This window comes from Gekko japonicus, unplaced genomic scaffold (assembly GCF_001447785.1).
Source record: "Gekko japonicus isolate JY-2015 unplaced genomic scaffold, Gekko_japonicus_V1.1 scaffold1250, whole genome shotgun sequence".
Classification (NCBI taxonomy): domain Eukaryota; kingdom Metazoa; phylum Chordata; class Lepidosauria; order Squamata; family Gekkonidae; genus Gekko; species Gekko japonicus.
In genome coordinates, this window is record NW_015173163.1 from 171220 (window position 1) to 186692 (window position 15473).

The 15473-nt window shown below is 45.0% G+C and overlaps 1 protein-coding gene across 1 annotated transcript in view; it reads right to left on the reverse strand.

Annotated features, from left to right (window-relative positions):
* HPN (hepsin) overlaps positions 1-14956 on the reverse strand; it is a 31328-nt gene extending 16372 nt beyond the window's left edge. Inside the window, exons 1-6 of the mRNA XM_015422491.1 lie at positions 14901-14956; positions 12968-13009; positions 11678-11807; positions 5301-5423; positions 3415-3455; positions 1007-1172 (exon numbers count right to left, since the gene is read on the reverse strand). Of these exons, the coding sequence (XP_015277977.1) occupies positions 1007-1172; positions 3415-3455; positions 5301-5423; positions 11678-11807; positions 12968-13009; positions 14901-14925 (527 nt within the window). The 5' untranslated portion in view covers positions 14926-14956. The remainder of the gene's footprint in view (positions 1-1006; positions 1173-3414; positions 3456-5300; positions 5424-11677; positions 11808-12967; positions 13010-14900) is intronic.
* Positions 14957-15473: the final 517 nt, after the last annotated feature.

The following is a 15473-nucleotide window of genomic DNA, read 5'->3' on the forward strand; positions in this document are numbered from 1 at the left end:
TGCTAGTAGCTCACAAAGTAGAATTTTTGCTCACAAGACTCCACAACTTAGAGGGAACATTGATGGTAAGTAGGAAATACCAAAAATCAGCAAATACCGTGCTACAGACGAATATAGAATATCTCAAACAATTTTATATATATTTTTTTATATTTTTACAATTTATTCACCATATATTATTTATCATATAAGCCTTAATACATAGAAAGAATCATATATCAAAGCATCTAAGTATCGTCTCTTAATATATCACAAAAGGTACTGCACAACCCCTTTATTAATATCAGTCCTCCTTAATTATACAAAAGTTTTAAGAGGGAGGACTCCTTTAAGTCTATTCTGAATAAGTGCTCAGTCTTCCTGCACCACTACACCAAACTGCCTCTCACCAAACAACATAGAAACATAGAAAATTGCTGGGGAACAAGCCGGGATTAAACTGAAATGGCCACACTGATAACATCGTACAAAATCATAGTTATGACCATCCTTCATTAATAAACCAACTCCAAGGCACGGTTTCAGATCCTGGTCGGTGAACCCTGATTATCCACAGCGAGTGCAGTGAGCCACATTCAGAAGATCAGATGAACCACCGTTAGCTGCATTAAAAACTATGGGTTTTCTGACAACCGAGCCAGGGGATTTCTGGAGATTAGAGAGAGGGAAGGCACAGCTGGATGACCTTGGACCAGTCACCCACTCTCAGCCTAACCTACCTCCAAGGGTTGTTGTGAGGTTAAAACAGAGGAGAGGAGAGCGGTGTAAGCCCCTTTGGACCCCATTGGGGAGAAAGGTGTAGTACAAATGAAGTAAATAAAGAAAATAAACAAACAGTTCTGCCCTCTCTCTTCCCTGATATGGTTTATTCCTGAGGTTTTATTCCTTCCCCAGGAGATCCAGAAAGGTAGCCTGGAACCCCGAAACCAGGTCAGACCCCCGAGACGGCAACCTTATGAAGCTGGCCGCTATCGTAACAGTGACTCAGATCTGGGCTGCAACTTACTCTGGGAAACAGTGCGCAGCCGTGACGACCCACTCCTCAGAAATGACGGAGCCCCCGCAAAGATGAGTCCCGTCGTAGCGCAGGCTGACTTGCCAGGGCCACCTGCCCAAGCTGGCGTCTTGGCCCCCCACAATCCGGTCCATGGGCAACTTCCGGCGTCCACAATCTGCAAGGCACACATCAAGAAGAAGAAGAAGAAGAGATTGGATTTATACCCCGCCCTTCACTTGGAGTCTCAGAGCGGCTCACAAACTCCTTTCCCTTCCCCTCCCCACAACAGACACCCTGTGAGGTGGGTGGGGCTGAGAGAACTCTGACACAAACTGCTCTTTCAGGAACAGCTGTGCCAGAGCTTGTGACTGACCCAAGGTCACATCAGCAGGTGCAAGTGGAGGAGTGGGGAATCTAACCAGGTTCTCCCAGATTAGAGTCCGCGCACTTAACTACTACACCAAACTGGCTCTCAGGGGGGTTAGGGCTGCAAAGAAGCAAGCTCCGTGCCTGCATCCACATGATCAAGATCAGGAATGGACACAGGTCAGCTTTGGTTTCCAACATTCGGTGTCGAAAAGAGAAAGCATGCTGTGCTGAGTGTTACACAGCATTCCTATTTCCCTACTCCTAAAGAAAACAAGACACTGGGATTGACCTGGTACTTGATCTTCAGATGCAGAATGCTGACCTAAATATGCCCACCAACATTTCTTCCCATGTCTCAGCCTTCAAGGGAGATTATCCCCCTTGCAGTATATTTTGTATTTTTCTTCACCTTCTTGTGAAAGTGAGTGCAGGGGTTCAGCTTCTAGGAAGGAGGAGGAGGAGGAGAGTTGGATTTATACCCCACCCTTCATTCAGAGTCTCAGAGTGGTTTACAATCTCCTTCCCTTCCTTTCCCCACAACAGATACCCTGTGAGGTAGGTGGGGCTGAGGGAGCTCTGAGAGGACCGCTCTTGAGAGAACAGCTCTGAGAGAACTGTGACTGACCCAAGGTTGCCCAACTGGCTGCATGTGGAGGAGTGGGGGATCAAACCTGGTTCTCCAGATTAGAGTCCACCACTCTTAACCACTACACCAAACTGGCAAAAGCAAAACTGTAGGATCTTGTTCCAAATGTGCCCTCCAATTTTCATTCCAATATCTCAGTGTTCAGCGCAGGGGTCGTTTTGTAGAAAAAGAGCTAGGGGAAATCATTAGCATAACTCATTAGCATATGCCACACCCCCTGATATCACCGGAAGTGTGTCATAAGGCCACACCCCCTGACATCACCGGAAGTGTGTCATAAGGCCACACACCCCGCCCCCAACGGTCCCGGCCGCCGCCGGCGGCCTTGCAGCTCCACTGCCGAGCCCCATGAAGGGCAAGGCCGGTGGGAGTGCGAGGAAGCCCTGTGAAGGCCCTCCCTGGCCCCAGGCAGGCAGGGGTGGGGAGAAGCAGGGAGGAAGCAACTTACCCTCCCTCTTCTCCTGCTTCCTCCTGGCTGAATGAGGGCCGGAAGCGGGGCGGCCGGAAGCAGGGGGCGGGGCTTCGTCATGTGCCCCGCCCTCCCCGTACCTCACCCGGGGGAACTGCGATCCCCCGCGATCCCCCCGAAATGACCTCTGGTTCAGCGTATTACAAATGGAAGGCTGAATGATCGCATTAAAACAATGGTCTCCCTTGGCTTAGCCAATACAAGGAGTCTGGGACTTCTCAAACATCTCCATGTACTAGAAGAAAGTTTGAGTCCAGTGGAACCTTTAAGACCAACAATGTTTAATTCTGGGCATAAGCTTTTGTGTGCATGCACACTTCATCAGATACCAAGTGTGAATACACACGAAAGCTCATACCTTGAATAAAACTTTGTTGGTTTTAAACGTGCCACTGGACTTGAAACTTTGTTCTACTGCTTGAGACCATCACAGCTACCCACCAGAATCTGTCTCCGTGTGCTGTCTGCCATCACTAAGTTTATATACTTAATCTTTTGGCTATCTCTCCTTATTTTACCTAGCCATTCTCCAACAAAAGGGAATGCAGGCCCCCATCATTTATTGGGCCTGGCACTGCACATATTGCTCACAATCAGTTGAATCAACAGTTAACTGATTCTCCTTTACCCCATTCAGATGTGAAATTTCCACCAGTATGAGATCGCATAAAAATTCACTGCGTGAACCCCCAAGTATGTCAGAACTGGTCCAGCATACCTTCCGTGGCAAGGTTCAGAAGCTCTCAAAGAGCCTCCAGGTGCGAGCATGTGAGAAGGGAGGGGAAAGGTAGGTTTGGAATAACAGCATAAGGAGAATCAAGAAAGACTGGGAAGCGTGTCTGAATGGAAGAATGGGAAAGGAGGGAGGGAGGGAGCTGCATGCAAGTATGTGGATGAAGACTGTGCCCCTCGAAAGCATCGGGATTTCCATACCTTGGCAGAATGTTGCCAGGAACCGGCCTGTTGGACATTCGCTGCAAGAGAGAGAAAGAGGAGATCACTCAGCTCTGGGGAAAAAGAAGGCAATAGCATCATTAGAGGTGTGTGGACTCCACAGCTCCCTGCAACCCATGATCCCAAAACCTCAGCTTTTGTTTGGGAAAACAAGATTCTGGTCCTTATGGCGGGAAGTAATAGAGAAACCATATTGATGCAGCATTTTTTAAAATAAAAAGTCAGGGGCGGTCTGAAGAATGGAGCAGAAGTGATTGCTGAAACAGGCCCATACCTATGATGGGGCTTTGGGAGACTCCACCCCCTTTCTTAAAGGCACAGTCCCACAAGAATTTCTCCCGTAATTGCCTTTTTCAATCATTCTTAAACATTTTTAAAGACCATGTGCTCCTTTAAGCAGAGTGGGGTGCTGCAGTTGACTAACTCTGGCACTGAGCAAGGGGGATGGAGTAGGTGACCTCTAGAATCCCTTCTCTGTGTCAAGAAACTGGTCTCCTTTAAGAGAGTTTTTCTGCCTAAGTGTTTATTTCATTATATTTATTTGACTATAGAAGTCATCAACCCCACCTGCCAGCTAGTTATCAGAATTGTTGCTTAGGCTGACAGAAGTGATTAACTTGCAGCAGCTGAGAACTGTCATCTAAAGTGGCTGACAGCTTGCAGTTTAGAGATCTAGCCTGGTAACAGCTTTCTATCAGCTAAGGAGGAGCGGTGGCACAGAGGATTTATCCTCTGGTTAGTTACATCTGAGCTGAACAGTACGGCTGTCAGTTCTAGCCCCGTGTTGGTGTGAGCTACCAGCCTTGTCCCTAGCTCGCTGTCCACCCAGCGGTTCGAAAGCTTCGGTGAGTAGATAAAATGGGTACCACTCCTTAGAGAGGGTGGGCACACCAAAGACCCCCCCGGTGGGGGAGGTGTTAGCCGATGACCGGAATGCTCAGCTCGCGAGATTGAAAGCCTCAGAAAAAAATCTCTTTGACTCCGAGAAGCCTGTAATGGGCCGTTCCGGCCAGGCGGTGGCAGTGCGGCGCTGCAAGACCTGGAGAAGCTGACATCATCCAGCCGAGCCAAAGTGAATATGCCGACGGAATACGTCTGACCCTGCAGCTGAGCAAACCCTCGCCGACTGTGGATGTGTGTGATTTAAAAGATATATGTTGTCCTCCCTTACCCCCATAAATCATTGTTAGTCCCGCGTGAATGAGTAACTGTAAATCGCTCAGAGCTTTTCTTTCTGCACTGAGAACTTCAACCCCACCAGAAAAAAAAATTGCCCACAAGCCACAAAATCCTGGCTACCAGCCTGGGCTGAACTTGTGAAGCTGCTTGGTACTGAGGTAAACGCTTTGGTTTATCAAGGTTAGCATTGCCTACTCTGGCTGGCAGCCGCTCTCTAGGATCTCAGATCGGTCCTTTGTATCACTTGCTACCTCACCCTTTTAAGTGAAGATTCCAAGTGAAGATTTTCATTCCAATATCTCAGTGTTCAGCGTTGCTCTGCAACTGAGTCACAGCCCCCCTTCCTGAACCAGCATTTGATCCACATCTATCATTTCAGTCACTGAGCCAAGCTCAGAACATGCTAAGGGCTATTTGTTTTGGCTATGATGGTCATCCTCAACCTTACCTTCCTACTGCTAAAAAAGTGGGAAATTTTTAATCAAACGCAGCATCAAAGAGCATCAAAGAGCCAACTAGGAAGCAAGGCGATCCATTCCCTCACTGTCCTTTAAGAGGATCACAGGTCCACTGAATAGGATCCCAGACCTTCCTAGGGGCTAGTTATGGGTCACCCACCAAGAGCTTGAGGAGAGGGAAGGCAGCAGAGATCTTTGCGGGATAAGGCAGCTCTTCTTGTACCTTACCACACAACAATGGCCTCGTTGAGCCTTCGGGCAAAAGGCAGGCGGGACTCATCCACGCAGAAATAACCGGAAGTCCCATTGAGCCCCGCGGTGTCAGCGGACAGGACAGAGTGTGAGAGAGATCTGGAACGAAGGCAGAAGAGCTGAGAATGTATTGGTTTTATCACAAGGATCTCCGATTGGCTACGATCAACTCACGTGACCACCACAGGAGGCATCATCCTCATTGGGGCCGCCAAGAGCCATTGAAGGACAAAGAATCTCTGAGAGGAGGCTTCACGTCACATTAGAGAAGACCCCTCTCGCGGTCAATGGAACACACGCAAGAGGCTTGATGAGAACAGGTATGCTGTTACTGCCCTCAAGTAACCTTATCTACCACCCTGATCCCCTTGGCCTCTGGGAACAGTGGCCCCTAGTCCACCCCCCTCCCCCAGCAGCTCCAGTCATCTAACAAAGTCTCCCCGTCTATGACAGTAAGAAGTTGGTGGAAAGAGGTGGGGCATGGTACTCTGCACCAGTGTTCCCTCTAAGCTGAGTTAGTGTGAGCTAGCTCACAGTTTTTTAGCCTCCGGCCCACACATTTTTGTTTTAGCTCAGGAAGGATGGCTCCAGAGCAAAGTAATTTATGTGGCAGCCAAATCGCTCGCTCGCAACTTTAATGCCAGTAGCTCACAAAATAGAACCTTTGCTCACAAGACTCCACAGCTTAGAGGGAGCATTGCTCTGCACCTGAGAAAGCCAAAAATGTCCTGCTTCTTGCAGTTGTTCAGACAGCAGAGCTACATATCCACCCATCTCAGTTTGGTGTAGTGGTTTGGAGCGTGGACTCAAATCTGGGAGAACCAGGTTTGATTCCCCACTCCTCCACATGCAGCTGCTGGTGTGACCTTAGGCCAGTCACAGTTCTCTCAGAGCTGTTCTCTCAAGAGCAGTTCTTGAAAGAGCTCTCTCAGCCCCACCTACCTCACAGGGTGTCTGTTGTGGGAAGAGTCAGGGAAGGAGATTGTAAGCCACTCTGAGTGAAGGGCAGGGTATAAATCCTATCCTTTCTTCTTCTTCGACTGATTATCAGTCCATCTGTGGCCCCAGTCACACGGAGAATTTGCCGCGCGATCACACCGCAACATCTAGGAAGCGTAGCGCACCCGTGGCCAACCCGTGGCGTCCCGCAGAAGATGCGGAGTTAAAAAGTACTAAGGAAAGTGCACTAGTATCTGGAAAATGCGCAGCACAGGCGGGCATCTGATCGCGGGAGCACTAGTATCCCATGGCATCCTGCGCTTGTCCACATCCTGTCGCAACCCGGATTTTTTTCACAAGTGCATGCGCACAAACACAAAACTGAAAGCAGTGTTGCTCCACGGAACTGCGCATGCGCATAAGCGCGAAACACTTGTGTGATCGTGCCACACCGCTTCTTTGCCAGGCTGCAGCATCACTGTGTGATCGCCAGCTAACAGCCTAAGCACGGAGACTCAGGGGACCATGTGATCGGGCTACTGTGCTTTATTTTGCTCCGGGGCGAACAGCCATGCCTCCCCCCCCCCCATTATCTGCCCTGTGTGTGGCCTGGTCTGAAAGCCTATATCTATCTTCTATCTGTCTAGCTATCCTTTCCATCAACTTGCAGCCAACTTATGTCAACCCCATAGGATTTTCAAGGTAAGAGACATTCAGAGATGGTTTGCCATTGTCTGCCTCTGGGTAGAACCACTAGAGTTTCTTTTTTTTTTGGTAAACAAATTTTATTTTCTCAGGAATACAACATATAAAACATTTCATTCTATCAATTGTCTACCCCATTCCCAGTTCCTCCCCTCCCTCCAATGGCTTCCCACAATGCTTCCACCCCTGCTCCAAATTACTTCATATCATCAACAATATCAGTTTCTCATCATTACAATCTAAAGATAACATCGTTTGACTTAATATTGATCTAAACATATTAAGTTTTGTTTCACATCCCAGTTCTTTTCCAGATAAATTTTAAAATCATTCCATTCTCCAAAAAACTCATCGTCTTCTTTGTTATTCAGTTTTTTTGTAATCTTATCCATTTGTGCCATGAACAGAACTTTTTGTATCCATTCTTCAACCTCTGGTACCTTTTCCGTCTTCCAAAACTGAGCATAAATCATTCTCGCTGTCACTATCAGGTACCAGAGTAAAGTTTTTTTAGTCGTATTGACTTCTTCCATTTTGAGTCCCAAAAGCAGAATTTCCGGTGCTTTTTTAAAAGAACATTTCAGTATTTTTTGCATTTCATTGTGGACTTTTGTCCAAAAGTCTACAGCTTTCTCACAAGTCCACCACATATGATAAAATGAGCCCTCATGCCTCTTACATTTCCAACATTTGTTTGACATATTTTGATTCATATTTGCAATCTTCTTAGGTGTCATGTACCACCTATACATCATCTTATAACAATTTTCTTTAACATTAGTACATGTCGAGATCTTAATAGAGTTTTTCCACAAATATTCCCAAGTTTCCATATCCACTTCCTTATTCATATTAATAGCCCATTTTAACATTTGTTCTTTAACAGTTTCATCTTCAGTATACCATTTTAACAACACCTTATACATTTTAGAAATATTTTTTCCTCCTCCACTCTCCCAAACCTTTTCAATTTCATTTTTTTCCTCTCTAAAACCATAGTTTTTTTTGTCAGATCTAAAAAGATCATAAATCTGCATATATTTCAACCACTCATATTCATATTCAATTTCATTCTGCTTTTTCATTACCCACTCTGTTCCCTCTTTTTTAATTAAATCTCTATATGGCAACCAGTCTCTACCTCGCTGTCTTGAGTAAGATATCAACACTTCTACTGGTACAATCCACAATGGTCTTAAGTCACTCTGGTACTTCTTATATCTTGTCCATACCATATACAAAGCTTTTCTCACCAAGTGAAGTTTAAAAAAACTGTCCATTTTTATCTTGTCATACCATAAATATGCATGCCAGCCAAATCTACAATCATGCCCTTCCAACCCCAACAATCTGTCATTTTCAAGCTTCACCCATTGATCCATCCATGTTAGACAAACCGCTTCATAATATAGTCTAAGATTTGGCATTTGTAGACCTCCTCTTTCTTTGGCATCACAAAGTATTTTCATTTTGATCCTTGGTTTCTTGCCTGCCCAAACAAATTTTGACAACTCTTGTTGCCACTTGGCCAACAAATCCGTTTTATGCAGAATTGGTATTGTTTGGAACAGGAACATCAAACGTGGTAGGACATTCATTTTTATAACTGATATTCTTCCCATCAGTGATAAGTTCATTTTATCCCATTTCTTAAAATCTTGAGTCAGCTTAGTCCATAATTTCTCATAATTATTCTTATATAGGTCTATATTTTTTGCCGTTAATTCAATTCCAAGGTATTTTGTTTTTTTAACTACTTCACATTGTACCAGTTCTTGTAGTTCCACTTGTTTTTGTTTGATCATGTTTTTACATATAAGTTTTGTTTTATTCTTATTTACGTAAAAGCCGGCCAATTCTCCAAACTCCTTTATTTTTTGAAAAAGCAATGTCAATTTTTCTGTTGGGTTTTCCACCATAAACATTACATCGTCTGCAAATGCTCGATATTTGTATTGGTGTCCTTTATGTGTCAAGCCCTTTATTTCTTGATCGTACTGTATTTTTTGTAAAAGTATTTCCAATACCCAGATAAATAATAACGGTGATAACGGACAACCTTGCCTTGTTCCTTTCTGTACTTTGAAGTTATCTGTCAGTTCTTTATTCACATTTATTTTAGCTCTTTGTTCAGAATAGATAGCTTCAATACAATTTCTAAAATGTTGTCCCGCTTCAATCTTTTCCATCATCTGGTGCATAAAATTCCAATTAAGATTGTCAAAAGCTTTTTCTGCATCAACAAACAGAAAAGCTACTTCTTTTTCTGGGTGCTTTTCATAATATTCAATTGCGTCCATTACTATTCTTACATTGTCTCTAATCTGCCTTTTGGGTAAAAAGCCCGCTTGATCTTCAGAAATTACCGTTTGTAAATAGTTTTTCACCCTTTCTGCAATAATTTTTGCAAAGATTTTATAATCGTTGTTCAAAAGAGATATTGGCCTGTAGTTCTTTACATTTGTTGAATCTTGTCCTTCCTTTGGAATCAAAGAAATAATTGCTTCTTTCCATGAGTCCGGCACCTTTTTGTTTTCTCTTATTTCGTTGGTTAAAGCTTCCAGGACCGGGGAAATTTCTTCTTTCATCTTTTTGTAGAATTTCGCTGTAAATCCGTCCGGCCCAGGCGCCTTCCCCAACTTTGTCTCTTCTATTGCCTTCATCACTTCTTCTTTTTGAATTGGACCATTTAATAAATCTTTGTATTCCTTACTTATTTTTGGTAGTGGAATCTCCTTTAAATATGTTTTAATCTTCTCAAGATCAACTCTAGTTGTTTGGAATAGTTTAGCATAATACTTGAAGAAACATCTCTTTATTCCATTAGGATCAACGAACTCTTTTCCATCTTCTATTATTTTGGTTATCATTCTTCTCTCTCTTCTAGCCTTAAGTTGCCAAGCTAAGTATTTTCCCGGTTTGTTCGCCCCTTCAAAAGATTTCTGTTGTAACTTCTTTAAATTCCAATACATTTCCTGATTCCAAGACTCATTCAGTTGTTCCTTCAGCAACTTTAATTCTTTAATAATTTGCTTTTTTCCAGGCTTCTTTTTTAATTCCTTTTCTTTCTGAGCAATTTTTTCTAACACTTCTGTTTGTTTTTGAAGTTTTTTCTTTTTTTTGCTTCCCTTTTTGGTAGTTAAGAAATGAGAATTCCTCTCATCACCGCTTTATAAGCATCCCATACAATCTGTATCGGTGTTTCTTTATTTAAATTTTGTTGAAAGAATTGTTTCGTTTCTTCCTTTAACATCTCAATTACCGTTTTCTTATCCAACAAGTCTTCATTAATCCTCCACAGAAAGGGTTTTTTCCTTTCTGTGGAACTCCATACCACCGGATTGTGATCTGAATTACATCTTGGCAAAATTTCAGTCTTATGTGTTTTCATTGATAATTCTTCAGACATCCAAATCATATGATGCGTTGGGCTGTGTATTGCCCAAACTGTCAAAAGTGGCCGTCGCTCGCTTCGCACGATCGCGAAACGCTTCAGTCCTCCATCTTAACCAGACCGGAAGCCAGAACCACTAGAGTTTCTTGATGGTCTCCCATCCAAGTACGACCCAGGGCTGACCCTGCTTAGCTTCTGAGATTCAACAAGATCAGGGCAGAAGCGAAATGGGCAGCCATAGTACCTGCCTGCCGCTTCCCCCCCAACTACTATATTCAGGGTTGCCAGCTTCAGGTGGGGCCTGGAGATCTCCTGGAATGTCAAAGGATCTCCCAACAACAGCGATCAATTGCCATGGAGAAAATGGCTGCTTTGGAAGGTGGGCACTATGGCCTTCTACCCTTGCTGTGGTCACTCCCCTCCCAAACCCCACACTCACCAGGCTCTACCCCCAAATCTCCAAGAATGTCCCTGTGACGACCTCCTTATTCTGGAGGACTGGTTTCACTTTAAAAGTTCTCTTTTTATTCTGTTTATCTGGGTATATACAGCTGCCACCAGGAAATTTAAGGATTTCGAAACCTTTTATACTTTACTGTTGTTCTTACTATTTTGGTAGACCGAGTTCAAGGCTTACGAGGAACTATGTGGTCCTGGGGAAGTATTTATTTCAAAGCTGGTATACTTAAATGAAAGGATTTATTGAAATAAATCATAAATAAGAGGGTAGAACAATGTAACTAGTAATGTGTAATAATGAACAATTGCTTGGTGTATCACACACAAGTTTCTCCCTTACTGACAGGCATCTTTTCAGGTAACTTTGTATCACTGGTTTATCTCAATGCCATACAGGTTCACTGTCTCTTTCCAGTCTGTTATAACACCCAGACTTTACTATAACAATTCTTCACTTAAACTTTACTGTTTCCTAGAGACTCAGCTTTCAGCTTATAACTGCTTCAACACAGAACTGCTTGTGTCTCCTTTCACACACAGAACTCTGAACTTATCAACTGTCAAACCTGTAACTGTAAAACCTGGCTGACATACATATTCATCCACTCATTTTCACTTCCAAAACCCCTCCCCCTCTCTGTCAACCACCAATCATACCACACTTGCCTCTCTCAACCACTCTAGTCTATCTACCACCATCCTGCAACCAAACTTTTAAAGAGACACGCACACACAAAAACAAGGAATCGTTACAGTCCCAAACTGGAATTGGCAACCCTAACTATCTCAAACCACCACCCCCAGCCAGACACTCCTCATTTTTGACCCTGTGTAGCCCAGGCTCACTCACACGTACCTGATGAAGCCCATCTCCTCACAACCCAAGGTGGCCATTTGAGCATTGGAAGGAGACGAACACAGAAGCCTCCACTTGCCTTCGTTCTCGTCATACAGGGTGAGGCGCTGGTCTCCGGGACTCACCTGAACTGCAGGGAAGGGCAAGGCAGCATTAACTATTGGCTCCACCCTTCCTCCCACACCCTTTCCACAGGTCGGTTCAGATACGACATGAAACCATCGTTTTTGACTGCTCTTAGATTGGGAAACGAGGATTCAGCTCGCAGAAGATCACTCTAACCCTGGCTTGCCTCGTCCAGTGCCTATTCCCTGTTTTTGTTCACACCAGGGAACAAGAAAAGATGAAGTCAGGATGCCTGCATTCATATGTCGCACAAAACCACAGTCAAGACTAACTTTAGTTAATGAATCAACCTCAGACCTGTTGGAAAAGGCAATGTCTGGTGTACAAAGAAGAAGAGAAGACCCTGAAGAGGGCAGCAAGAAGGCTCCATTAGACAGGATAGTGAGGTCAGCACCTTCTCTCTCCTGTTAAGTGTCATTCCTTGAACGTCTCCAGATTGCTACTCTTAGGGCAATTTCCTCCTCCTTCCCAGAAGTGCCACACTCAGTGTTACCATCTCTCTCAGATAGAGATGTAGTTAGGAACCTATCTCTGTCTCTCCTCTTTAGAATCAAGTATATTAGTTCCTAAATAAACCTTCATCTACTCCTTAATCAGGTTATGCATCATAGCTGTGTTAATTACTCTGCCAACAAGGACTCTGGTTTGAATTTGTCCATGGCAATGATAAAAGTTATAACTAACTGTTCCAAAGGACTAATGAATTAGCTAGCTAGCATAATATTAGAAGTAGGGAAATGAAAGCCACTGAGACCTAGTGGTTAGCATGCCAAGTAGATAGCATGCTTGATGAGGAGACCCAGATTCGAATCCCCTCTCTGCCATGGAAGCTTGCTGAGCAACTTTAGACCAGTGACACTCCCTCAGCCTAACCAACCTTGCAGGGATGTTGCTGTGAGAAAGTCGAGGAGAGGAGAACTGCACTGTAAGCCACTTTGGGTCACCATTAGGAGAAAAGTGAGGTATGAATACATAAATACAAACATAATACAATGAGCCAGGACCATCCTGGGTTTAAATTGCACCTTCTGCCCATTAGCAACAGAGGAATATTGGCCTACCTTACAGGGTTGCTGTTTCTGGGGGGGGGAAGCCTATTAAAAGCACTGCACAAAGAGCAGGCAGGCGCAAAAAGACAGACAGCAGCCCTCTCTGAACACTCACCGACATACAGACTCTCGCCTTCGCTTCCAAGCACGGACATCACTGCAACAGAGGAGAGACACAAGGGTGAAGTCAGAACACCATTCAGGACAAGGCTGGGGACCGAAGAGGGGCCCAGGACAGGTGAGAGCCATCTTCTGTGGGAATTCATGCTTGCGTTTGACCATCCAGACCATATGAATGTATGAGGGTGCCATGTACTAAGTCAAGAACCTTGGTTCATCTCACCTAGAATGGGTTGGGAGCTCCTCTCCTAAGACTTGGGAAGCATCATCTTCCTCATCAGCTACTACCAAAGGCCCTTTTGAAAATGGAGATAGAGTGAACGTTGGCCCTTTCTCGGCGCAAGTCATGGGCTCAACCAGGGGTCATTTCATAGAAAAAGAGGTGCAGGAGCTCATTAGCATGACACATTTGCATATGTCACACCCCCTGACATCACCGGAAGTGTGTCAGAAGGCAACACCCACCGCTCAGGCGCCACTGGACTGTTTTGGATTGCTAGCTATGGGGGGGGGGATGTGCAGATCTGCCCTCACAGAGGAGGGAGAGCTTGTACCTGAAAACACCTGGTCTTAAAGGTACCACTGGACTGTTTTGGACCGGGGGCCGGGGGGGAGCTCTGCAACTTACCTGGCTGCTTCTTGCTCTGACTGAGGGCTGCTGGGAGCAGGGGGTGGGGCTTGTTGCATGTGCCCGCCCCCTGGGCTCTTTACTGCTGGAGCTCCGCTCCTGTACGCTCCTGCAGGAAATGACCCCTGGGCTCAACCACCAAGACATGACCCTCCTTAGATGACCATAAGGCACACCCCCTTCTACCACAGGATTTCCACTCTCCCCAAAGACAGCTGGGTTTTAAATATGATGCATTCACAAGAGTGCTTTGCCAATATTACCCCTAGACACAGCCCTCCTGGTCTAAGCTTAGCTTTCAACATTGCTGCATTTACCCCAAAGGAAGACCAGGGTTGTTGTTGTTGTTTTTCTTTTTAAGAAAAAGAGGTGGCCATCTCACATTTGCATACAATAATGTACAGCAATAAAAACATTCATGAGTATCATATTTTGTGGAGGGGTCATCTAGGGTGATCACACTCTGCCTTAGTCTCCCACCGCCCTCCAACAGGGCAGCAAGAGAAAATTGGTGGGGGGCATAATGGCACCCCATGACATCCCGTCCTCTGGGTAACTGGAAGTGACGTCACCACATTGCAGAATGCTCTAGGATTCCCTCCCCCCAAGTCAGAGATTCTGGGATGTCCAACCTAGAGTGTCATGATCAGTGTTCCCTCTAAGCTGAGTTAGTGTGAGCTAGCTCACAGTTTTTTAGTCTCCGGCTCACACATTGTTGCCTTCGCTCAGGAAGGAGGGCTCCAGAGCAAACTAATTGATGCAGTAGCCAAATGGTTTGCTCACAAATTTAATGCCCGGTAGCTCACAAAGTAGGATTTTTGCTCACAAAGTAGGATTTTTGCTCACAAGACTCCACAGCTTAGAGGGAACATTGGTCATGATACATGGTAGCATCACTTTCAGACAGAGCTGGAAGTGATGTCACGGCATCACAGGAAGCCATTTTGGCAAGTCTGCACCACCACCCCAGTCTCCCAGGGATTGCTGGCAATCCTAAAGTCATGTTATATTCAGGTCCCCTTTCTTTTCAAGTAAATGTGGTGCTGCTGTTAACTATGAAAGAGACCGTGTGGCTCTTTCCACAGTAGAGACGGACTGATTTCCACTGCAGTACTCCAAGGCAGAAAGAGTTTGATAGACTTCTTTTTTTTCATCCCCTGTACAGTCTTACTGAACCCAGGGCACTACAGGATAACCACAGCGGGCTCATTTGGCAAGATGGGAATTCTAAATGGCTCTGGGGACATGGGCGTCTTCTCTCTTTCACCCTTGCAAAGGGACACTGGGGACGGAGACTCACCAATAGCCCAGATTCCGGCTCCCATCCCAGCCAGCAGGAGGAAGCCACTGGCTGTCACAGCCACCACTTTGCACAGAGAGCAGCCCTGTGGCTTGAGGCCTCCTGGAAGACACAGAAGAGATGGTTAACCAGTATGTTGTTGTTGTTGTTCTTGTGGTTGTCATCATCACAGATATTTGACTGGTAGATGGTGTTCTGCAATTCAAGATCTAGCCAAGTTCATGGGAATTCCAGATGCATCTTCACAGGATTCTAATTTTTATTATTATTATTTTGTGAAAAATTACAAGATTTGCAAAGAGAAAGATAGATGATAGATATATAGACAGACAGACAGACACACATACACATATGGAGAGCCAGTGGGGTGTAGTAGTTAACATGTCAGACCAGGATCTAGGAGACCAAGGTTCGAATCCCCACTCATGCCATTGAATCTTGCTGGGTGACCTTAGTCCAGTGACACACTTTCAGCCTAACCTACCTCACAGGGTTGTTGTGAGGATAAAACAGAGGAGAGGAGAATGATGTGAGCTTCCTTGGGTGTCCATTGGGGTGAAAGGCAGGATACAA